The sequence below is a fragment of the Sapajus apella genome, unplaced genomic scaffold (genome assembly GCF_009761245.1).
Source record: "Sapajus apella isolate SASKATOON/1434 unplaced genomic scaffold, GSC_monkey_1.0 scaffold4, whole genome shotgun sequence".
In the NCBI taxonomy this organism is placed as follows: domain Eukaryota; kingdom Metazoa; phylum Chordata; class Mammalia; order Primates; family Cebidae; genus Sapajus; species Sapajus apella.
In genome coordinates, this window is record NW_022436944.1 from 47,584,533 (window position 1) to 47,608,224 (window position 23,692).

General features: G+C 47.1%; 1 protein-coding gene across 2 annotated transcripts; it reads right to left on the reverse strand.

The window, feature by feature from the left end:
* Positions 1-5,441: 5,441 nt before the first annotated feature.
* On the reverse strand, positions 5,442-12,156 carry EOMES (eomesodermin). Of its 2 annotated transcripts, none has more exons than XM_032268347.1 (6): positions 10,862-12,156; positions 9,641-9,795; positions 8,825-8,946; positions 8,199-8,357; positions 8,051-8,112; positions 5,442-7,214 (listed from the first exon to the last, which is right to left on the reverse strand). In XM_032268347.1, exons 1-6 carry the CDS (start codon positions 11,740-11,742, stop codon positions 6,533-6,535), a joined length of 2,061 nt encoding a protein of 686 aa, XP_032124238.1. In that variant the 5' UTR covers positions 11,743-12,156; the 3' UTR covers positions 5,442-6,532. The 2 variants fall into 2 exon arrangements, with proteins under 2 accessions (XP_032124238.1, XP_032124230.1); XM_032268339.1 differs by having other exon boundaries at positions 5,442-7,271.
* Between the last annotated feature and the right edge of the window lie 11,536 nt (positions 12,157-23,692).

Here is a 23,692-nt window from a genome sequence, read left to right on the forward strand (position 1 = left end):
TTATGCACTAGTTTAATGAGATTTCTTAGCAATTTTGGGCATGTTAGACTGTTTTAATCAATATGTTTCATCCACTGTTAGCAATGTATACACTTTGTCCATTTTACAACTAGATTTCTGTGTCCTATGCTCCCCAGAAGGCCTGCCTGTTTCCTGTGATGATACATAAAGATCAGACATTTAGGCTTTTTGGCTTACTCTGTTTAATGTCACATTCAAAGTACCACTGAGTAAAATTTTCTCATGTATATGTAATTGATAATAATGACTGTACTGGAATTTAACTCCTTTTCCAATTCCTTAATGAAATAATGGGTCTAGCTGACAATCATCAATATACAATGACATGCCTCCAAAACAGACAACTGAACATCATGAGCCTACTCATGGACTATTACCACCTATAAAATATTATTACTAAAAAGGTAGAATCTGGATCAGATCAACAAAACATCACTTTGTGGGAAAAACAAGAACCAGAGGATTATGTTAACACCACAGAACTGCAATCAGCAGATCCAGAACTTGGAAAACTGGAACAGAACAATGCCCCAATTACTTCAATCTATTACAAGAAGAAATAAAAAAGTTGAGGAGAGACATCTCTAGACTAAGAGAATTAAGTGATACATCAATCATATGTGTAGGATCTGTTTGGATCCTGATTAATACAAACCACTCTAAGGAACAAGCAAACAAAAAGAATAATAATAGCAACTTTATGAGACAGCCAGAAAAACGTACCTGGATATTTCTAGATATTCAGAAATGATTGTTGATTTTCTAGGTAAGATAATTGCATGGCAGTTATACACATATTTTAAAAGAGTCCTTTTCTTTAAGGGCTGTGCACGGAAATAATTGTGGATTTGAGGACAGGAATTTTGGGATTTGTGGCAGAAAGAGTGGAGTGGGGATTACAGGAAGAAACGAGAGGCCATGAATTGATGGTTATTGTAGCTGGTGGTGCACACATGGGGTTCCATTGCTCTCTACTTTTCCAAACTGTGTAATACTTGCAATTATTTTTGAATTAATAAAAAATGTTTCCTTTGCGAATGCATCTAAGTTTACTATATGTCATAAAATTGGTAGTTAATGATACCTACTAATATTCGGAACTACTCAACAATTTACAAAGCAGTTAAATTTATAATCTAATTTCTTCCTTCTCGGTACTACTTGCAGCGATAGGTGCTGTTGGGATCCTCACTTCACACATGAGGAAACAAAGTTCAGTGAAACTGAAGACGGTGCCGCTGGAAAGGGGCGGCGGACTAGAACTTAAGTCTTAGAACTCCAAATTCCAGGCTCCTTCCGCGATACTAAGAAACTTTTAAAGAAGCGTAGGCGTGCGGGGCACGGTGGCTCACGCCAGTAATCCCAGCACTTTGGGAGGCTAAGGCGGGCGGATTACCTGAGATCGGGAGCTTGAGACCAGCCTGACCAAACATGGAGAAACCCTGTCTCTACTCCGGACGTGGTGGCGAATGCCTGTAATCCCGGCTACTTAGGAGGCTGAAGCAGGAGAATCGCTTGAACCCGGGAGGCGGAGGTTGCAGTGAGTCGAGATCGCGACATTGCGTTTTTTTTGTTGTTGTTGTTGGTTTTTTTTTTTTGTTTTGTTTTGTTTTTTTTAAATTTAAACAGAACTGTTCAGGACCTGACAAAGCAGCGTGTTTAAGAGTGGAAGAACCCTCTTCGGTTGGGGAGACTTGCTCTCCATGGCCACCAGATGGCGAAGGTTACCCGCGGCCCAGAAGAGAGCGGAGCTGTAGTGGGGCGCGGGAGGCCAGGGGCGAGGCGCGGGGTCCTCCTCCACGCCAACTGTGTGCGGAAACCTGAGTGGGACTTAAAGTCACAAAAGTCCCTATGTGATCCTGCTGCCCAACTCTGTGTGTGTGTGTGTGTGCGCGCGCGCGCGCGCGTGTGTCTGTGTGTGTGTGTGTCTGGTGGGAGGGGAATGCTGCCAAAAGCACCCATTGCTTCGGCGGCTGTCAGCGATCCCTCCGATGCGGGGGCACTTCAGGGACCATTGCTGAGGGCCTGTCTAGCTTTTGGGCCGCTGAATCCTTCCCTTGGCGAGCACCATACGTGCCTTCGGCAACACACAGAGGACTCCCAGGGTTGAAGACGTGGGTGCATGTGTGTTTGCGCGCGCCCACGTCGTGCTTTCTTTTTCATTTAAACCCTAATAAGGAGAAATTCGATGGCCAGCAAGGCCGAAGTTCCATCGCCTTGGGGGTGGGGTGGGGGGAAGGTGTCTGTAACTTCAGTCTGCCCAAAAATCGTTTTAGCTCCTGCGCCCAGGAGAAAATGCACCGAAGGTCGGGTTCGGGAGCGCGGAAAGCCCTACGAACCCCAAATGTGTGCGCTGAGGCGAGGACTCTGCAAGCTGCAGGAGGGAATCTGACCTCCGACAAACACAGGCGCGGGAGGACCGGGTCCTGGGATTGGCGCACTCCCGGGCTGGACCTGCGGGGTTCGCACATTTGAAAGCGTAAACTTGAGGAATGACGGCGGGTGGATGGGTGTTTTATAGAGTGGGACTCAATCGGGCTCATCAACAGATTTTTCCAAATTCCCTTTTAAAAAGAGCCTCCCAGGGCTTTCGAAATCTCTGCGGGGTGAAAGCTAAACTTTGGAGCCGGTGTGTATAGGAGTAGATACCGGGGCGAGAGCCGGAAAGAGAAGCGACACAGTGTCCAGGCGAATGGGAAAGGAAAGATTTCAATTTTTGTTTCTACTGGTAGCTATATGTCGATAAAAATCCAAGGGCATGCGGGAAAGTTTTTATTCCAGAGCTTTTCCATGACACTCGCAGAGATTTTTAAAATTACATTTCTCCCCCTCTGCAGGTTGGATTCGGAAAGAAGCGACTGCAGAGGCGAGGGAAGACCGTGACTGTGCTTTTACCTAGGTTTAAAGCGAATCAAAGACGGCTGTAAAATGGGAAACCGGGACCAAAAACAGATTTAGAGCCTCGAAACTCTCCGCTGCGGGTTTGGAAGATGCGTTGCTGCGGACTTGAAACGGACTCCAAACCCGCGCCCAAACACTGGCTGAAAATATAGCGCGCTAATCTGCAGCTTCCCCTCCTCCCCAGGTTCTTTCTGGCTTTTCCCGCCTTTCCCAGTTTCCCTTCCACACGCCAGCGACTCCTCCATTCCACCCCAGGACAGCTACTCTACATCCCAGCAATTCCCAGCTTCTGCACCGAGGAGGAGGAATTCTGGAACCACCCAGGGAGAACTCGTGCCGGGGCGGGTGGGGGCCGGAGGAAGTTCCTGCTCCGAATCCTCCCCAAAGCAGAAAAGAATTCCAGGGGCTACTTGTGCGCTGCTTCTCACCAACCCCACACACCCCACCTCACCCGCTTCCTTTTTTTTCCTCGCAAATCAACAACAAAAAAGTGTTTGGCGATGGAAAGAACACCAGTGGAAAACGGCAAATAACAGTATTTCCAACTCCGAGTCAGGTCCTCTTTGCACTGCTTTTTCCTGTTTCATTGCAATTTCTTTATTTCATTGTGGTTTTTTGTTTGGGGCAAGAACGGAGATGTGAACCCGGACGAGCCAGCAGACCCCCCAAGCCAGTATCTCCTCCCAGCGCAGAGAACACTGCCTGCACCGGTGCAAACGCGGGGACCCTGGCAGAGAATGTAAACAAACCGGGCGCCGAGCCCTTGATCTTTATTTAAATAGAGGCTTGTTTATCGGTGTCATCCTAGGAGGATTAATTAGATACATCTCTTCACAATTTGGTGTCTGACACTCCATCTTAGGAATGCCTTATCACAAGGTGTTAATTGGGGCCACTCAGCCACTTACGTTTCTATTAAACACTGTGAGGGACTTTTCACAAGTACCAGGTTCTTTTTACTGTACGGTGCAAAAATATACAGGACTCGAAATAGACCAAGGCCAGAATCTGCTTTATTCCGGCAGTGATTAGCACTTTGGGGCTTTCTAGAGGGCAGAAATAGGAGAGCACTGTTTTTGAAATTCCATCGCATCTCCCAATATTCGATGGTAGGATGCGGATGTAAGGGGGCTGTGGGGGTGTGGGGGTGGCGCTGACCAGAATGGGCGGGCTATGAGTCTCCGTTCCGGAATCTAAATCTGTCATCCACAATACATATATGTTAAACAGCACATCTCCAACGCTTTGTCTCTGGCTCCCTAGTAAAGTTTGGGGCGCCTTTGCTAAACTGTTTTGAGCAGGCCGTTCGGAAACGCTGAGCAGGAGTTCGAGCCCCCAAGGTCACGGGTGGTGCAGGAAGAACTCGGGCCCCAGAGGGATAGAGGGGAAAGGAGACAGGACAGTCGAGGTACAAGGTCCTGGCGGCCTTAATTGGGCGCAGAAGGGGAGGAGGTCCCGGCTGATTCCTCGCCTCCCAGCGGCTAATCCTCTTAGCAGCTGCATTTCCGCGCTACGCAGTTAGCAGAATGACCCTCCCAGCCAGACCTTTACCCCGGGAGGGTCCAGGAGGGGGCTGGAAAGGTTTGCAAGCTGGGCCTGAAGCCGTCTGCTGATAAGCCCGGCGGGACGTCTGGCGGGGGTGGGGGGGAAACAAAGGGGACCTCCACTCCACACTCCTTGGTTTGACTGTTTGGACGGCCCAGGCTTCAGCCAGGGGATGGGCTGTCCTTCGTCTCCCCGTGGAGCCTGGGCCAAATAATCGGAACAAAGCTCAAGGTGAACTGCTCCAAGGCCACTGTTTGCAGAGCGGCGCGGCGCGGAACGACTGGAATCCTCTGAAAGGGCCACGTCTGCCCCTAGCCTGCGCCTCAGCCCGAGTAATCGCGGAGTTTGACTGCAGCCACCGAGGCTGGCAGCCCGCGGCGGCGGGTGCGCAGTGTCTCGGTTCAGAAGGAAGCCGCAGGTGGGCGCCGAAGCTGAGCTGTGTGCAGCCCCCGCGCCGCCGCACCCCAGGGACCCGGAACTGGTGGGCGCTCAAAGGCCCACGGGGGTTCCCAGGGAGCCTACGTGGGCCTAAGTATGGGTGGCCCCAAGTAAGCCTAGAAAAAAAGCCCAGAGAACCTAAGTAAGTGGCCAGATGCCGTGACAGAGCCTGGTCTCCAAGAGCCAGGAGCGGCGGTTTTCCAGGCTTAAGTCTGATGTGGGCAATCAGCTGCAATACTCCCTCCTCCGCCCCCACCAACCCCCTCCGCCCCCTGCCGCCAAAACCCATTGTCCAGACTTCCCAGTGGGGTGAGGAAATAGCCCCATTCCATTTCAAGGAAAAAAGAAGATAAACAAAAGCATCTGCACCCCCGCATGACTACAGTATCCAGTTAGAGATTCTAGAGTCTTCCGGGGAGGTAGGGGATGGGTGAGCCAGTGCTAAAGCTGAAAAGGATGAAGAGGAAGCAAAATGAGATCTTTAGAACAAAGATGAAAAACCCCACAGTACAGAAGACAGAGCTATGCCCGTTCCCTTATTGAACCACATTTATTAAAAATGACTAAGACTGTACATAAAAATCCAAGATCTCTAAAAAGCCTATAGGAGCTGTGGCATCAGGTTTAGTTTCTTCACATTACCAAGTTAGGGAGAGGGTATGGCGCAGGAAGAAGATGAAATAGTTTTCCTTAAACACGGTTCAAGTTAGTACAGAGTAGATGAATACATTCTTAACTATCTAAGAAGTAAACAGAATATTCCCAAATATCATGGTGATGATGAAACTCTCTCCTTGCCCCTGCAGCGTAAGTGATCTGCAAATCTTTACAAAGCCAAAGCACCAATTTTACATTGTCCCAGATACCTATGTAGACTATTTGTACAATATATTCCACATTATTCTACAGTGTAACTAAACACACAACTGTACACTTTTAAATTCTCTCTTTTTTTTTTGGCGACTCCCTCCCTTCCCCTCTCCTGAGTCCTACTGGTCACGCTGGCACATAGCAGAGGCCTAGCAAGTCTCAAGTGAGGCAATCCTGGACTAGGGCAAACATGGCTTGTTCCAAAAGCCAGGGGGGGGAAGGAATCAAAGTCAGGTGAGACCATCAATTTCACAGATGCTTTTCTTGACTCCTGGACCTAATATCTTTTGCCCCTGGCGGAATGTAACAGCAAAATATCTCCTGCTGAAACTGAAGGCCCAGCCCTCTTCCAGAAGCAAAACACCTCAACACTCGGCTTCTATTTGCTTAGGAATTTACAAATAGAAATGAGAATCAAAGGTTTTAACTCATTTGATAGCAATGGACACTCAATATTCACAGCCTGCTTCTTTCAATGGTTAGTGTCTCAAATAAATACAGAACCTTGGATACTCTTTGAATTTTAAGATACCTTAAAGTCTTCCATTAATTGTATTTTTTTTTAAATGCTAGGTTTGTTTCAGTTACCTGCAGCAGTCAAAAAGCTTTGGCACCTTCTTTTAGATAATTGCACAAAACAGGATGCATCAAGGTGGAAGGCAAACATCTTTTTGGCAACCTAGGCAAAGAAGACAACAAAAACACCACCAAGTCCATCTGCAAAAAGTTAGCTAATTTTTGAGGTGAAAATAACTCTTTAGGGAGTGGTGTAAAAAGCATAATACCCTCCCATGCCTTTTGAGGTGTCTTTACTATACTCCTCAGCATTAATGTCCTCACACTTTATGGAAGGAGAATTTTCATTACTGGAGGTGCTAGGAGATAGCCGCCTTCGCTTACAAGCACTGGTGTATACCCCTGAATCATTGGAATCTAGAGATTTGATGGAAGGTGGTGTCTCTATCCAAGAAGAGCCAATTTCCTCTTTCACTTTCTCTTTGGAGAGCTGATCTTCAGAGAACACAGTGGGGCTTGTTCTGGAGGTCCATGGTAGTCCAGCTGCCATCTTTCTCTGATAAGAACCTCGACCTCCCCACCCTGCCATTGCAGGGAAGGTTGGGTCGGGATAATACCCCAACGCATGGGATGTCTGAAGGGGCAAGGATTTAATGCCATATGGGAGCAAGGTGCTAGAAGTATATTCAGATTCATAGGAACCGATGTCTAGTTTGTTGGTCCCAGGTTGCTGGACAGGCGTGACAAGCCACCGCTGGGGAGGGTTGGCCACCTCTTCGCTCTGTTGGGGTGAAAGGAGGCCGTTGGTCTGTGGCACGGTTCTCTCGCCATTATAATAGCGGGCTTGAGGTAAAGTGTTGACAAAGGGCTCCGGGAAGAAGGACTGAACGCCGTACCGACCTCCAGGGACAATCTGATGGGATCTAGGAGAATCCGTGGGAGATGGAGTTAACCTGTCATTTTCTGAAGCGGTGTACATGCTACAATATAAAGAGAAACACTTAAAAAAAAAAAAAAAAAACCCTAATGTTGTCCCCAAACAAACCGCCTCCCAGAAATGAAAAAGGCTGTGTTGGTTATCTGTACGAAAGTGCTGGTCTGTTGGACTGGAAGAACAGTCAGGAGATGCACTGGAGGATTTTAGCTGGACTCTTGGCTTATTGGGAAAAATGTCCTACTATTGTAAGAAAAAGTTTCCTCCTAGGCATCAAGTATTTAAACTATAGAAAATCTACCTTTACTGGTCTAGAACATGAAAAACTCAGATCAAACCTCCTTTGTCAATGTGATGGAGAAAACACTGGTTGTGGTGGTAGAAAACTCAGATTTTAAAAACAGCAGGGCCGTGCTATTTCACGTTGTGAAATTACATCCTCTTAGTTTCAGGTTTTTCTTATGTTAAAAAAAAAAAAAAGCGGGGGTGGGGAGAGTAATAATATCTGCTCTTGGAAGAATAAAAAGGTGGATCAAATGAAAAGGAAGGTATATAAATGCAGATTCTTAAAATTTCAAGTCTTCACTCAAATGCTAAAAAAAATTCTTAGTTTTTAAGTCTTTAACACTTCTTCAAAAATTAACACAACCCTTTTGAGAAAATTCTAAAGCAAGATTAGTAAAGGGGAAAAAATTTGGAAAAATTAAAATAGGTAAAAATCTCAAAGGTAAAAGCTCTTCCTAAAATATACTCCCAGCAAAGTGTCTGTTGATATATGTCCTGTTCAGAGCTGGTCATGCAAGTGTGGATAAAAGTTGCACTTACGAATCATAGTTGTCTCTGAAGCCTTTTGCAAAGGGGTTATGATCAATCTTTAGTTGAGTAATCTAGATGGGGAAGAAAAACAGTCATTGAGGGCTTTATCATGCTGGACCTTAGCTTTAGAGATTCTTGAGATGTCTAGGACACTCACATCGGTGTTTTGGTAGGCAGTCACTGCAATAAATTGCGTTTCTGAGAAGGTAAATGTCTGGGTCTTTGAGGGCTCATTCAAGTCCTCTACGCTGTCCTCTGTAACTTCAACAATGTGGAGTCGGGGTTGGTATTTGTGTAAGGACTGTAAGACTATCATCTGGAAAGAATACAGAAAAAAAGTTGCTAAATCTAAAAAGTCTCTTAGTGGTCAAAAAAATTAGATTTTGACAAATTATGTATTGTAGTACGGGACTCCTAAATGCTCCTCACCAACAGCTGTCTTTGCTTATTGCAATTTTAAAGGCCTCATTATTGCCCCCTCCCCCCACTTTTTAAAAAATTTAAAACATAGCTTGGTATGTGGTTTCAATAAATACGCTTTCCTCTTGGTTTTCTAAATTCTCAAAAGACTTAGGTATTTCTCTTCCTAATAGTCAACTCACTGTTACTGAAATCCAATAAGAAAGTGAAGATGAGAAAGGCCAAAAGAACAAAAATGGTTAGAAATAGACAAGCCAAAAGGTCACAACTGCGATTATAAATACAGTAAAAAGAGTAGGAACTCTTATTAGAAAAAAGACATAGTCAGAGCAGAAGACACCCCCTCCTCCTCGGTCACTCTACCTGGGTGTTGTTGTTATTTGCGCCTTTGTTATTGGTGAGTTTTAATTTCCCAAATGAAATCTCCTGTCTCATCCAGTGGGAACCAGTATTAGGAGACTCTGGGTGAACATACATTTTGTTGCCTAAGAGAAAAAATGAAACAAAACACAAAACCCAAGTATATAGGGCTGTTTACAAATGGGAAAAGGGGAGGGATGTCTCTTAGCTATGGGCAAGGTATAAGAGCGAGCCTTACAGCTGGTCTCCCAGCAAAAGTTGCTTAAAGAGGCCCGTGGAGACCAGTAGGACTACACTGACATTCCTCCCGGGCCCCTGTGCTTCCAACCTTCCTTGCACGAGGCACTTGCCTGAATGATATTTCAGAATTTAAAAACGGAGCTAATAGGAGATAACACTTGAAGGTCAGTTTGGGGCCTTCTAAAGCTGTAAGGGCAACATCCCATGGAAGGTAGTTGGACGTTTACGGGTCAACCAAACTTTGGCTGGGCTTTCTCGAGTGAACATTAGAATTCCAGGGGCCCTTCCCACCTGAAGAGCTTATGACTACCAGTTTCTTAAATGTAGGGATTGGGGTGGGGTGGGGTGATGTCATGTCTTGAAGATTCTAAATATCTGTATATTGGCAGGCGAGATATCTGACTTAGCAAATTCTCCTCTTGTCAAACAATCAACACAAAGAAACTCTCACTAACACCTCTAGGCCTCAGAATGGAAGGGAAAACAAGTGCTAGCTTTAAATGTGAATTGTCTGAGTCGAGGGTTTCGATTTCTTCCCACCAGCCGGTTCCGCCCGGCTCGGGCCTCTTCTCTGCTCACCCTGCATGTTATTGTCGGCTTTGCCGCAGGTCACCCACTTGCCCCCTTGGAAGCGCCAGTGGTTGGGGTCTGCCAGCACCACCTCTACGAACACATTGTAGTGGGCGGTGGGATTGAGTCCGTTTATGTTGAAGCTCAAGAAAGGAAACATGCGCCTGTGTGCAAGGGAATAGAACCAGAAAAACAGATTTAAATCGGGATGTCCTAGAACGGGCCCAGACCCAGGCAGGTTCCCCAGACACCTGGGATTGGGTCGGGGCACATTTAAAAGTTTGCAATGAACAGAATGCTGGTAGAGCAAGTGGCCTAAAAGTATGTGAAATGTTTTTAGTTGGCAACTCTTGGAACCTTTCCCACTTTTCAAAATAAAATAAAATAAAATCTGCCCCAACTTCGGTATATCCCAAATTCACGTGCTTCCAAACCCTCAAGTTCTCGGCCTTTTCAGATGCTCATTAAAATTTTTCTCCTAGGATGTTAAAAACTACTTTTAAATGAACCATTTTTAAAAGTACCAGAGAACAATATTAGGTTATTCTTGTTAAAAATACACATTAAAACTTTAGGATAAAAGTCCCCGTTGAGTGTCCCTCTCAGAGCACCCACCCCTCCCTTTCCCCAGAAGTAGCCAGTGTTAGCGGTTGGATGTGTATCAGAACTTTCTCGCGCACCGAACCCGAGCCAGGTCTGGCTCCAGGGAGGGTCTAATCATCTACTCCGACCAACCTTCCGAAGCCGGCGCTCTAGCCCTCTCACCCACCTTCCGGAGACGCCCCATGGAGACCCTGGCGCCTAAAACTGCGGGAGCCCATCTACTGCGCTCAGGAGGCCAGCTCCTGAACCTTTCCCTACCCGTGGCTCCTTGCCGGCTTGCAGGCAGGCACCAGCCGACCGCCGAGCAGGCGGATCTAATGCATCCAGCTGGAGGACATGCCCTAATTTCCATTTCCGCCTCCTTCAGGTCTGTTCAGGTGAGGATGATGGGAGGGAAAAGGAGCGTACAGCCGCAACATTAGCACCCTGCAAGAGCCTACGGTGCGCGGACACAGAGGGACACACAGCATTGGAGATGCGGTGTCTACGGAGATTTATTGCGCTCGGTGAAACACTCTAAGCACAGCGCGGAACGACTGGGTACAGCTCCCTCATCCCGGACCTTCCCCTGGACCACACGTTCACCCTTTATCCCCGAACCCAGGGTACCCTCCACGCTGCGCTCACCTGCCCTGTTTCGTAATGATCATCTCAGTTTGGTGGCGGTGGAATTTGAGCCACAGAGGCCGGTTGCACAGGTAGACGTGGGCACGGAAGCCAGAACCGGGGACCCCCAGGCCCCCCAATCCTCCGCAAGATCCGGCCGCTGCGGCTCCAGGGTACGGCCCGTAGAGCGGAGCACCCTGGCTGTACTGATAGGTGCCGGGCCCGCCGCCCCCGCCGCTGCTACCGCCCGCACCACTGCCCGCGCCGGCTCCTGGGCCGAATTGCGCCCTCCCGGGTGGGCACACAGCCGCGGGGAAGCCGCCGGGGGGCAGCATGGAGCCGTAGGGGTAGCGCGCCCCGTTAGGAGCCGGGTACACAGGTCCGTGGGGTGCCCCAGCCGCCGCCTGGTACGGGAAGAGTGAGCAGGGCGCAGCCAGCTCCGACCCCTGAGGCCCGGGGGACTGGAGGTAGTAGCGCTCGGAGCTCAGGCTGTCCATCGAGTAGCGCGCAGTGGCTGCAGCCGCGGCGGCGGCGGCGGCGGCGGCTGCAGCGGCGGAGGGCAGCTCCTCCTCCCCGCAGGGGGAGCCCTTGCGGCCGTCCGGGGGCCCTGGCTTGGCCACTGCCGCAGCGCTGGCAAAGGCGTCCCCGGCGTCGGTGTCACTAAGCATGGCCGCGGGGGCCCCTGCGCTGGCGGCTGTGGGCTCCCCGCTCACAGCGTCGCAGGAGAGACCGCCGGAGAACTTCTTGGACGCTTTGTCTAAGTCCAACTTCTGAGGAGACGGGGCCGCGCCGGGGAGGTGGCCGGCGCTCCCGCCGCTGCCGCCTCGCGCACTCTCCAGCGGGTAGAAGTGCGCGCCAGGAAGGTTCACCGAGCTCACCAAGAGCTGCTCCCCTAACTGCATGCTTTGCAAAGCGCAGACGGCGGCTGGCTGCTTCCTCTCCTCCGGTGGCCTTATTATAAAGGCAGGATGGGGGAGCCAGCGCCCTCTTCCGAGGGGAAGGTAACTTCCCCTTCCTCCCGCACCGGGGCTACCCACCTGCCGACTCGCGGGCAGCTACGGCGCGCACTGGCGCGCCCTGAATCCAGCGTCCTTTCCGCAAGGAAAGCGCCGTGAGTTGGAAAGCAGGAGGTGGAAACTAACCCAGAAGCCCTCTCCTTGTCCTTCCTCGTATCTCTTGCTCCTCAGGACCCCCACCCTCCTCCCACACTCACACGCTGGAAGAAGGGGACTTAGATCTTTGTCCCCAGCCACCCACTAGCCCGTGCCTTTCTGCCCTTTTTCAATTTCCAAACCATTGGTCAAGTTGACCACTTGAAAACTTATGGGCTGTCACTGGCTGCTTTATATACTTGCCGCCAGGGAGGGGCTTCGAGGCCTCACAGCCCGAAGACCCTCCTATTGGCTGATGGAGGTGACACTAATTCAATTAGGCATTTACTAATTGGATCAAGTAGCCTGCGACTTTCTTTTCCTTTCGCCTGATTTTTTTTTTTTTTTTTTTTTGGACTGTGTCCCGCTGTGAGAATGAATCCTGGTGTCTGTAATTTTGCTGGAGTTTAGGGGACAAGGTTTGAGGTCTCCGCAGAGGTGTCCATCCTTGACACATTAGACAACTCAGCCCTCTGCGCGAGGAAAGAGATGGCTGGAGCAGATTTTAAAGGCCAGAGGGAGAAAGGCTCTTCAAGCTCATTGCTTTCAGGGAAGCGCCCCTCCCGGAGGCTGGGGGAAACTGGGGCGAGTTGGAGACAAGGAAGCTTCTTTCCTTGTTGGAAGCTGTAACTTCAAAGCACACCTTCCTCTCGTTGAAGGCGGACTCCATGGCCTTCAACGCACAGGAACCACTTTTTGTTCGTTCCCATCCTTTCCCAAACCGTTCTCACTGCGTAAGTGGGAAAGGTTTGTAGAGAGGAAGCTCGCGCTAAGATTTTGGGATTCCGGGGACGGTCAGAGCACATTGCCATCCTCAGGACCTAAGCTCTCAGCTTCTAAGTCAGAAGCCTGGATAGGGTAGGGTACTGGGGACAGGACAAGAGTCAAACTAGGCGAGCTAACACCCACTTCATACTCACGCCATCACGCCTGCTTTCAGGAAGACAATCACTTTTATTCCACACCTCTTAAAATCCCCGCTGCTCAGTTTTCCCGATCCCGGATTCGGTCCTTTCACCAGCATCTTCAGTGAGGCCTGACACCAAGAAACAAAGGTTCCCTAGCAGCCCTGCAGTTAGGATTCCCTGCGCCTCTACTCTGCGGCTAACACAGAAGGTAGAATAATTAGTGAAATAATCAGTTTGATATTGAATTAAACTCCAGCTGCTTGTTTCTTCGCTGCGTTTCCGCAGTTAGAGTCAAGAGCAGGGCCGTCATATTTTGTTTCATTATTACAGAAGCTGGGGGCACGTTTCCTTGCGGATAAGGAGAAGCCTGGATATTCGCTGTTAATAAGCAATTACAGACGTCGCCAGTAATCGCTCCGGGAGCGCATTTTCCGGCTGAGATGTCCGGACACTGCTTCCCCAACCGAACGCGATCACACGGGAAACTCTTCGCCCACAACAGATGAGGTGACCAAAGGATTGCTGAGCGCGCACACGCAAGTGTAGAACAGTGCGAAGCTTTCCAACCCAGCTTTCCAACCACAGCAGCACCAACACCGGCTTGTCTGGGGTCTCCGAGAATGAGGTCCTTAATGCACTTGGAGTCTCCAGGGCATTTATCGCAGTTTTTTTTTTTTTTGGGTGGGGGCGGTGTATGTATGTGTGTGTTGGCCCGGGCGCGCGCTCGTGTGTGGGTGGTGGTGAAAACCAGGAGTGCGCAAAGATTTTCAGGGTCAAGGCACTGCCAGAGGGGAGAGGGCAAGATGAGATGAATGGGCTGGGGCAGTGGCCTTGTAGGTCCCGGGCCAGAGTGGCCAGGAGCAGATCGCCAGAAAGCCGGTACTGAGCGCGTTCTGCCCTGCGCTCCCTGCATTTCGTCCCATCAGTATAGATCGTGTTTGGCACGGCTGTCTGCTTTGATCACTACACTGACCATGCCTTCTTCCCCTACATTAGTGTTATCTTGACCCAAGGAAGTCTCCAGTATTGATTGTTCAGAGAGTATAGCGTTGTGAAGACTTCATGATCGTCAACCTGGGAGATTCCGTGAGGGTTAGGTGAGCTCAAGGAAAGAAAGGGGCCGCACCGCTTGGGCAGCTTTGACGACATATCTATCCCTGGGCTAGCGGTCTTGGTTACTATTCGTGGGATCTCCCATGTTATCCTTGACTTGAGTTGCAAGATGTCTAAGGGAAAAGTAGGGATGAGAATCCCTAATAATGTGAGACCTAATCTCACTTTATTTGGAGCTAGGTTGGCCAAAGGTACATGATAGTTTTGCGCTTTAACAAAGCAAGAAGCGGGCCTCGGTGTCCCTTCAAAATGGTTTTGACGCGGCCAGGGAAGCGCTTCGTGTGGCAAAGTGCCATCGCAGGCAACAGGCATCGTTCCGACCCACTCTGGCGCGAATAACGCGGGCCAGCTGTCCCCCGAGCCACATCAGAAAGGGCTGATTTTATTCCAGTCCCAGAGCAAGCTTTTGAAAGCACATGAGTTCAGTATGAGTATCACCTAATTATTATATATATACACGATGTGTATAATTAGGATTTGTATTGATTCTTGGGGGCAGGAAATTTTGGTTTATATCTACCCAGTTCCCCAATAAATCTATTATTTTATCCAAACTTGAACACATTTTACAGTTGGAGAAGCAAAGACAAATTCAAAGAGAATAAAAATTCAGTTTCTATAAAACTAGGACCCAGGAATTTTGGAACGTAGACAATATCTACATAATATTATATTACATATTGGATCACATTACATTTGTAAATATATGTTACAAGTTCTCTTTAAAAAATGAAAAGCACTGTTTCAACTACAGATTTTTTTTTCTGGCTGAATAAAGATAAAGAAATCTCATTTAATGGTTCTGTGTTAATTAGCTAATCACATTGTTATTATTATTACATTTAGAATATGCTAGTCTAAAATGCCTGGACAGTTATAGATGAGCAAGTCTGTGATTTCCTGCTTGAAATGGGCTTTCCTTTTGCTGGCTCAATATTACTTGTAGCCAGGGGAAGAGACATAAAAAATATTTTCATGTGTCTCAGCCACACTTTAAAAATCCAGGGACTCCTTTCCAGAAATAGGAATAGCAAAGAAAGTCCAAAGCAGTGGCTTAAGTGAACACATCAGACAGCACCCTCCTTAGATTGGGCAGGCAAATAACAGAGCCTTCCAGCCTGTTTGCTGGTTGATTTCAATTACACCCCAAGCTTCATGAAATCCAAATGAGACATTTATTGAAAGGTGCCTGGTTTTATGTGGCTCAACTGACAGTGTATTGGAATACACTGAACAAAAACATCAACATCGGGGAGGAAACATGGAGACCCCTTGGAACCCCAGACCCAAATACCGGCTGGATTAACTCAAATCTTGCACCTTTCAGCCTGAGATGGAGCAAGCAGGAATCTTTGAAGGCTACCAGAAAGCCAAGGCCAAGTCTGTATGTGAGAATATTAAAGATCTCACATTCTATTGTTCTGAGGAATAATGCCAATTTCATGCCACTGTCTTGGTCGAAGTTATTGCCAACTTGACCAGATGACCCCTTTATCTCTTTCTCCCCCTGAAAGGTAATTACCATCCATGCATTGATCTTTTAAAAGCAAAACTGAGAAGCATTTGGCTGCAATAGGACTATTATACATTAAATACATTTGCACACATATGGATACATTACAGAGGTGAGTTTTAGATGAGTGCAATGATATATGGTTTACCTCTCCCCATGTGCCACCCACCCCCCACAACCAAGGGGGCCCATATAAATGTCCCAATAAATACTATTATTTTCACCCCCACTAAAAACGTGTTATCAAAACACTGTCCATGTTATTCAAACACTTTGTAAATTCTGAGCAGACTTGCTGCCGGTTCTCCTTTTAACCCTAGGAAAACATTCCAACATTAACCGGTCACCAGCGCTTCGCCTGGACTCTGGGAAAGCGTCAATGGGTTTTTTGTGGTGAGTTGGTCCTTTTACTATTTATCTATGGCCCTTTTTTTGTTGATGTTACATTTTATTTCACCATCTCAGGTTCACTGTTTGGCCCTTTGTTCTCTGATGGCCAGATCTGCCACCTCTGCTGTGCTTTCCAAAGAGGGAGGGAGATTTCATCACCGTTAGGTTGTTCATGTTTCATATATATATATATATTTTTTTTTCTTTTCTTTTTTTTGAAGAAAGTGTCCCATAAGATAAAGCATCTTGGCAAGGACAAGCAGTGTTGATTCTGCTGACAACAGCAAGATACTCCCACCAACAGTTTCACTTTTATAAGAATTTTTAGAATTTATATTTCACCATGACACTGAAATACACTGACCAATTGCTTTACAAAAACAACAAAAACAAAAACAAAAAACCCAAAGCAGTTCTACAAATGTGTGAAGTGAAGGGTTATATTAAACCCAGCATATATTTTCAACAACAACAACAAAATGACCAATTTAAACTATTATCTTTGCTCTAAGTCTTTATATCTACCTTGTTAATGCACTTGTGGTTCGCTGTTAAAACATAAGGAGGTGAAGGAGTCCTGAAATGGATGTTAATAAACACACTAGTAGTTGCTTATTACAAAAGATAAATGATTTTTTCCTAAAGATTGAATCAAGAATCTTTGGCAAATAGCATATAATCATGACTTACCTTTTTAATGACAGTATTTTTTAAACTGCTAATGAATTTCTGTATTTAGCCGCTGTTTTATCATCATCATCATCTTTTCCTTTTTCTCATCATATATATGGGATTATATAATAACAAGAAAAGCCATATTAGGCAACGAAAGTAAAAACTCTAAAGAAAGAAAGTGTATTTGGGGAACGTTTGGCTAATTCTTGCAACATTAATGTGAAAGTTACATGGGGCTCCATCTATCTTGCTCACTTTTCTACTCTGAAAAGCCTGGAGCACAATAGGTGCTCATCAGTTAAAAGAAAAGCTTTCCTGAATCAGTGTGCTGGAACAGCTAACACAGGTCACAGACACTGTCAGGTCTTAGGCTTCATAACCACAAAGACTAAAGTAATTTTTTTTCCTAAGAGAAAAAGAAAACAAAGATCCTTCTAAATTAATAGACCTGACATTTTCATCTTTTTTTGACTTTAAAATATAGTTTTCATTTTTAAAACCTTTTCTGTCTCAAGGTTCTTACATTGTTGCATGTCTTTTGTATGTCCATGCTAAACTTCTTCCACAGCAAAACAGAAAAAAAGAAGTTAGTGCTGGAACTGTAGTACAGCTGTTAAGGGAAGCAAACACCATGTCACCAAGGAGAAATGCTAACTTGAATGTAAATCAATTGTATGTTACTGACAGACTTAACAGAATCTATGAAAATTGGTGTTTAACAGAAGGCACCCCTATGATACAGGTGCAGCAAGATGTCTAGACAACAGGTGGGGAGAACCCAAATCCTGTTGACCAAAGCTTCCATATGACAGGGTAGCTGGAATCCCCCATCCAGACCCTAGGTAAGAAAAGTAGAGAGAGAAAGTCTGGCTTGGGGGAATTAGCAAAAATAACTAAGCTCATAAGATAACCAAGTGAGAAACAGTGAGAGGGAGGGAGAAAGGAAGGACAGGCAACAGGATAGAAAACCGTCGCAGTCATTCCTTAAAGGTCTCCGTTTTCATACTCCTAAGAGAAAAGCAGAACCTTGTATTCAGAAATGTATGTATTTGTGGCTGTAACCTTTGCTATCTTTGTGAGTCTGGGCAAGTTCTTTAACCTCCGTGTGCCTCAGTTTCCCCACCTGTATAATAACAGCCCATATAATATGAAGCAATTAGAACAGCACCTGGCACCTATATAGGAAGCCTTTCCTATTATTCGCCATTACACTTACACTGAGCTTCTTATTAAGATACAGGAACTAAACGAGGTTGCATAAACCTTAGTCTTTTTCCTCCCGGGGATTCCTAGTCCGATGGGGGAGGCCAAGAGCTAAGAGGTCAAAAGCAACGTGAACCAGCTGGGGTGAGTCAGTCAGAACCAAAGAGAGTCCCCAGTTACTCTAGCAGCTCTTTTTTATTTCCCCGACGGGGAAATCAAGTTCCCTCCCAGTGAGCTCGGCTGGAGAGGTGCACTTCAAAGCGAGGCGGCCGGGGCGCCCTAACCAGGGTGTGCCTTCCGCCCCCACCAGGCCGCCATTAGCATTCTGTTTGTCCCAAGGCCTCCAGTCTCTCCTGCCACCCGCTGGGATTTTGCCGTTCCGGCCGATTACTTGTCAAAAAGAGAAAATAGGATATTTAGCTCAGCTTTTGTTCTCCACCTACTTGGTTAAACGCCTGATCACGAAGGAGTTAAGTGAGTAGTCGGAAGCCTCCCGCAGCGTTCGCGCTCCAGGAGAAGGCACCCTTCACTGGAAGTCCATCTGGATCCACTTGCTGTGGGTCCCTGAGGGCCTCAGTGACGGCATCTGCAAATTGAGGGGACACAGCAAGTTCAGAGCAAGATCAACCGCAGAGGGCGGCTGTCGAGGGAAGTCCGGAGGAGGCCCCCAAGGCCAGGCCGGCCTGTGCTGCTTAATCACTCGGCAGGGGCCGGGATGGTCCCTGGAACTCCCTCCCGCGACAGATTAAGAAGGAGCCACAGGAAAGGCGTATCCAAGGGGCAGCAAAAAGCAGCTAGGATCATTTCTCCACCACTTAGGGCTGACTTTTCAAGAATACAGTTTATTTGCAAATTCACAAAGGAGGAGAATAAGAAAAGCAGCAGCAGCAGCAGCTGACGGCTCTGCTTTACGTGTACGATCTTTGAAAAGAAACAGCACCCTAAACTGTTATGAGCCCATTTTACGGAAGAGTAAAGTGATACTTAGAGAGGTGAAGACCCTGGCTGAAAGCCCGCAGCTGAAAATGATGGCCTGGGGATGTGAATTCGAGCAGTCTGGGCTGCGGTGCTCCTAGAGGGAAAATTAAGTACGTGTGAATGGGGCACTGGTGGGTCGTTGTTTTCTTTGGGGAGGAGGTCAGATGGAAGCTATAGAATGGGACCCTTTCTTTGCGGAGGAGGTCAGATGTTGGCTATGGAATGGGACCTTCCTCGGAAGTGAGTCTTCGGAGGAAGCCAGTGAATGGCATTCAGTGTCCATCTACAGCCTCCGGACCTTCAGAATGAGCCTCTAGGGGCAACCGGGCTCCATAACTCCGCTGTAAACCCCCACTTTGGTATAGAATCGGTCATCCTTGCTTGGCAAAATCATGACCCGGGTTGTCCACTCTCTAAGTGCTGGGGCTGGGCCAAGCCCTTGGCATACATTATCTCACTTAGGCTCTCACTACCGACTCTTGAAGGTAGGTGCTTTCAGCATCTTTGCTTTACAATTAAGAAAATCGAGCTCGGAGAGATAAAATAACTTGCCTGAGGTTACACAACTTGTAGACCTCAAGTTCAGGAGGACCGAGAAGCTGGGAAAGGCGGTGCCTTCTGTCTGGAAACCTTTAACAAACAGAAAGGTGCCTTCTCTCTGAAACCTTTAACAGAAAACGGTTTCCCCTGGCCCCGAGCTTTTACTGAGAGGCGATCCGGAGAGAGAGCCGCGGCGAAGCAACAGCCAGTTCTCTCCTCCATCCCCCTCCAGACAAATTTCCTTTTCTCTTACTCCTCGCTGGGGTTCGCGGTGCCCCTGTCTGCCACATGAAAGCGCTCTCTAAAGCTAGGGTTTTTGGACTTTAGGAGAGCTTCTCGTCTCCTCCTAGACGTTCGAAGCCTTCAGATTGCGCAAGGGCCTGGAAGCGAGAAGGCTCGTCTGGTCTTTCCCTCCTCTGAGCGCAGGACCGCGGCGGACGCCCTAGTCCCGAAACACTCATCTCTGGGACTGCGCGCTCGCCAGCACTGCAGACAACGCCGCCTCAAAAGAGTCTTTTAGGGCGCTGAGCGCGTGGCGAATGCTCCCAACTTGATGCACTATCGCTCCCACCCACTCCCCGGTCCGCGCAGCCCGGGCAAAAAATAAAAATAAAAAGTCAATTCCACGCAGGGGCTCAAACTCAGGCGTCTGGCGCCGGAGCCAAGAAGGGCTCTTAGGTGCTGGGTTCCTGGCGCTTACTGCGCAAAGGATACGGGGAAGGTTTCGAAATCCCACCCCCGCCCCGTCCTCCCCTCGAGTCATTGGCTGCTTAGATCCCAAATACAGTCAGGGTGGCACTTAGGTGTTCGAGCGCCTCAGTGTATCTTACCACCGCTCCCTACAAGTACACACCCATTCCAGATTGTCTTTTGGGAAAAATTACCGGGGTAGGGGATCCCACATATTTCCCCTCACCCTCCCTCTTTGCCCCTCGACGCCGAGAATCTTCTATGTTTCTCTGTCATCCATCAGAGCAGAGGTTAATTTAGACACCTTGACGCTAATAACTGATAATACATACATACATATATGAATATATCAACAATACATTATATGTAATATGTATTGTATAATATAAAATCAATTTATACTTAACGTACTTGCACGAGTTAAAAAAGACCCAGCAACCCAAAACCCACCAGATTGCCAACGCTCGCGCCCCCAATTCCTCGAAGTGAAGGCCACCACGATTAGTTTCTTTTGCGTATTTCTGGGGCTATGATGTTACGTTTGCAGCAGCAAGTACGTAAACGCACCTGAACTTCTCTTTATCTGTCCCCCACCTATATGAACGCTTTTGTGCACTCTATTCAACACTTTGTCATTTTCACTTATAACACATCTTGAAGTTAGTTTCTTGGAGACGTTGGAGTTTTTGCTAGCTTGGCACATCCTGGGCGCACCATTGGTGGGAAATGGTTTAAAAATTGTATTGATGTTCTGAGGGCTTTCCTTGCAGCTGTGTGCGCCGACCAGCTGCAGTCCTGTTCCTTGCCAGCCGCCGGCTGTCCTGCACCCCCCGGAAGCACGCAGCGGGTGGAAATGTAGAAGACCGCAGCGTCCCCTTGCTCAGCGTGCGTGGAACCCCGCTGTGAGAGGTTCCCTTTCACTGAGACTCCCTCATTGTTTGTTCTCTGAGACCCCCAAAACAGGTAAACAAGCACTCACGCCCTGCCTTGTGACCAGAAGCTCGTGGGCCAGGGAGCGATCTGCTAGACGGTCCCAGTGCTGCCTTAGGTCAGGTCAAAGCGGAGGACTCAGAGGGGACGGTCAGTCCCATTAACATCCGCTCAGCTTGGCAGCTGGGGCCCAGAGAGGGTTGAGTAGGTGTGGGCCAGCAATTGCGTGTTATTTAAGGTCCAGGGACTGATCCCACCTGAAATACTTCCTGAATTCTCCTCGGTCTCAGTGGCAACTCTTGAAGATGCTGAAGGTCCTTACACTTCTCAGAAGTGGCACTGTAAGACTCAGTTGATTCCACAATATTAGAAAACAACTGTTGACCTAGTATGTGTGTCAGACATTGGGCGAGGTGCTGGGGTACAGAAGTGGTGACGTTGGATCCCGACAACATCAAGTCAGCAAATAAAAGAATATCAGAAAATAGTCAAAAGGAGTAATGCAGTGGTTCTCAATCTTGGCTGCACATTAGAATAATCTGGAGAGCTCTTAAAAATCCTGAGGCCCGGCCGGGCGCGGTAGATCATGCCTGCAATCCCAGCAGTTTGGGAGGCCGAGGGGATCAGATCACCTGAGGTCGGGAGTTCGAGACCAGCCTGACCAACATGGGGAAACCCCATCTCTACGAAAAATACAAAATTAGCCCTGCATGGTTGTACATGCCTGTAATGCCAGCTACCCGGGAGGCTGGGGCAGGAGAATCGCTTGAACCACGGAGGCAGAGGTTGTGAGATTGCAGTGAGCTGAGATTGCACCATTGCACTCCAGCCTGGGCAACAAGAGTGAGACTCCGTCTCAAAACAAAACAAAAATCCTGATGCCCAGGTAGCACCACCGAACAATTAAATCAGAATTTCTGGCGGTGAGACACAGGTGTCAGGATTACTGGAAGATCCCCAGGTGGTTCCAATATGCAGCAAAGTTGGAAAGCCACTGGGCTTGTGGGTTGGTGGAGACCCTTTATGGAGAGTTGACATTTGAGCTGAGACAGTAATAGGGAGGTGGCAGTCAGGAGAAGGCCTGGGGGAACACCCTGTGACCAGCCCTGAGTCTGCTGATGCTCTGGGATTGGCAGTGGGGGAGGGAAAAAGAGGACATTTGACAAGTAGAAGGAATCATGTGATGCAGAGCATCTAGTCACAGTTCACTGCTTCCCTGGGAAGTATCTCAATTGCCCAATTCCATAGGGAAGCTTTAAACAACACTAAAAAATATCTAGTTAAAATGATTGTTTAAAATTAAATAATGCATGAAATAGATAAAAAATAGAATAATGCTAGAAAGGTTTTATCAGCAACTTTGTGAGGTGTTTCCTGAGGACGTTTCACCAAATCTGAGATGTCATCCATTAATATGCAACACTGATGTGTCTACCATAAAGAAAACAAAAACTGCGTTCTAGAATTTTAATTTTGTGCTTATTGAAATAGTTGCTTTTTTTTTTCCTTTTGAGACTGAGTCTCGCTCTGCTGTAGGGCATGATCTTGGCTCACTGCAACCTCCACCTCTCAGGCTCAAGCAATTCTCCTGCCTCAGCCTCCTGAGTAGCTGGGATTACCGGCATGCATCCCCATTCCCTTTTTTTTTTTTTTTTTTTTTTTTTTTTTTTGTATTTTTAGTAGAGACAGAGTTTCACCATGTTGGCCAGGCTGGTCTCGAACTCCTGACCTCAGGAGCCTGCTTTGGCCTCCTAAACTACTGAGATTACAGGTGTGAGCCATCGCGCCTCAGCCAGTAATTACTTAGAGAAAGGATTATTTTCATATTTCAATCATGCACACATAAAAAGGAAAATAAAAGCTGTATTCACAAGCAATGACAGCTGTGTCATAACTGCCACCTGATCAACAGTGATGGTAAGACACCATTGCTAGAAGAATGCATCTGATTTCTAAGAAGTTAAAAGATGTGCCATAGAAATTAATGCAAGTCAGTGTTGTCCAATGAGCTCACTACTCTCAGTGCTTTACACCTTTTAGCTCATTTAGTCCTTACAATGATATGATATGAGGTAGGAACAATTATTTATTAACAACATTTATAGGTGAGAAAACTGAGACATTGAAAGCTTAGTTACTTTAAGTCAGACCATTACCAAGTTGCTGAGATAGGGCATAAACCCACTGAGGGCTTAATTACGATAGGAGCCTGAGGAAATTGTCCGCATGAGCCAACTGAGACTCAGAAGTGTTGAAAGGAGGGGTACAGGGTGAGAAGTGAGAGAAAGGGTTTGAGAACTCAATTAAGTGGTAGGTTGGGATCTGCTTTTCTGCTTGATCTGTTTTGTAATATTTTAGGGGTAGAAGAAATCGTGTGGTAAGACAATACTATGTAGCCAAGAGTATTATTATTATCCATTAAAATAAGAAAGACGATGAAATATACAGTTATTAGATAGTTCTTAAAAATAAAAAATACACAATTATCATCTCTTTCTTATTTTTAAGAAATAAAAATAAGACATTTTTAAGATATAAGAAAAAGATAACTGTATATTTTCAGGCCATAATTTTTAAGTAAACTTTAAAAATTAAACCTAAAGTACAATACATACAAAAAGTACAAGTATTCTAAATTTACAGCTTGGTATGTTTTACCAAGTTGAACACACTTGTACAACCAGCATCTGTGTTAACAAATCCAGTATTGCCCAAATTCCAGATGCCTCACATTCTCCTTCTGCTCACTGCTTCCCATGAG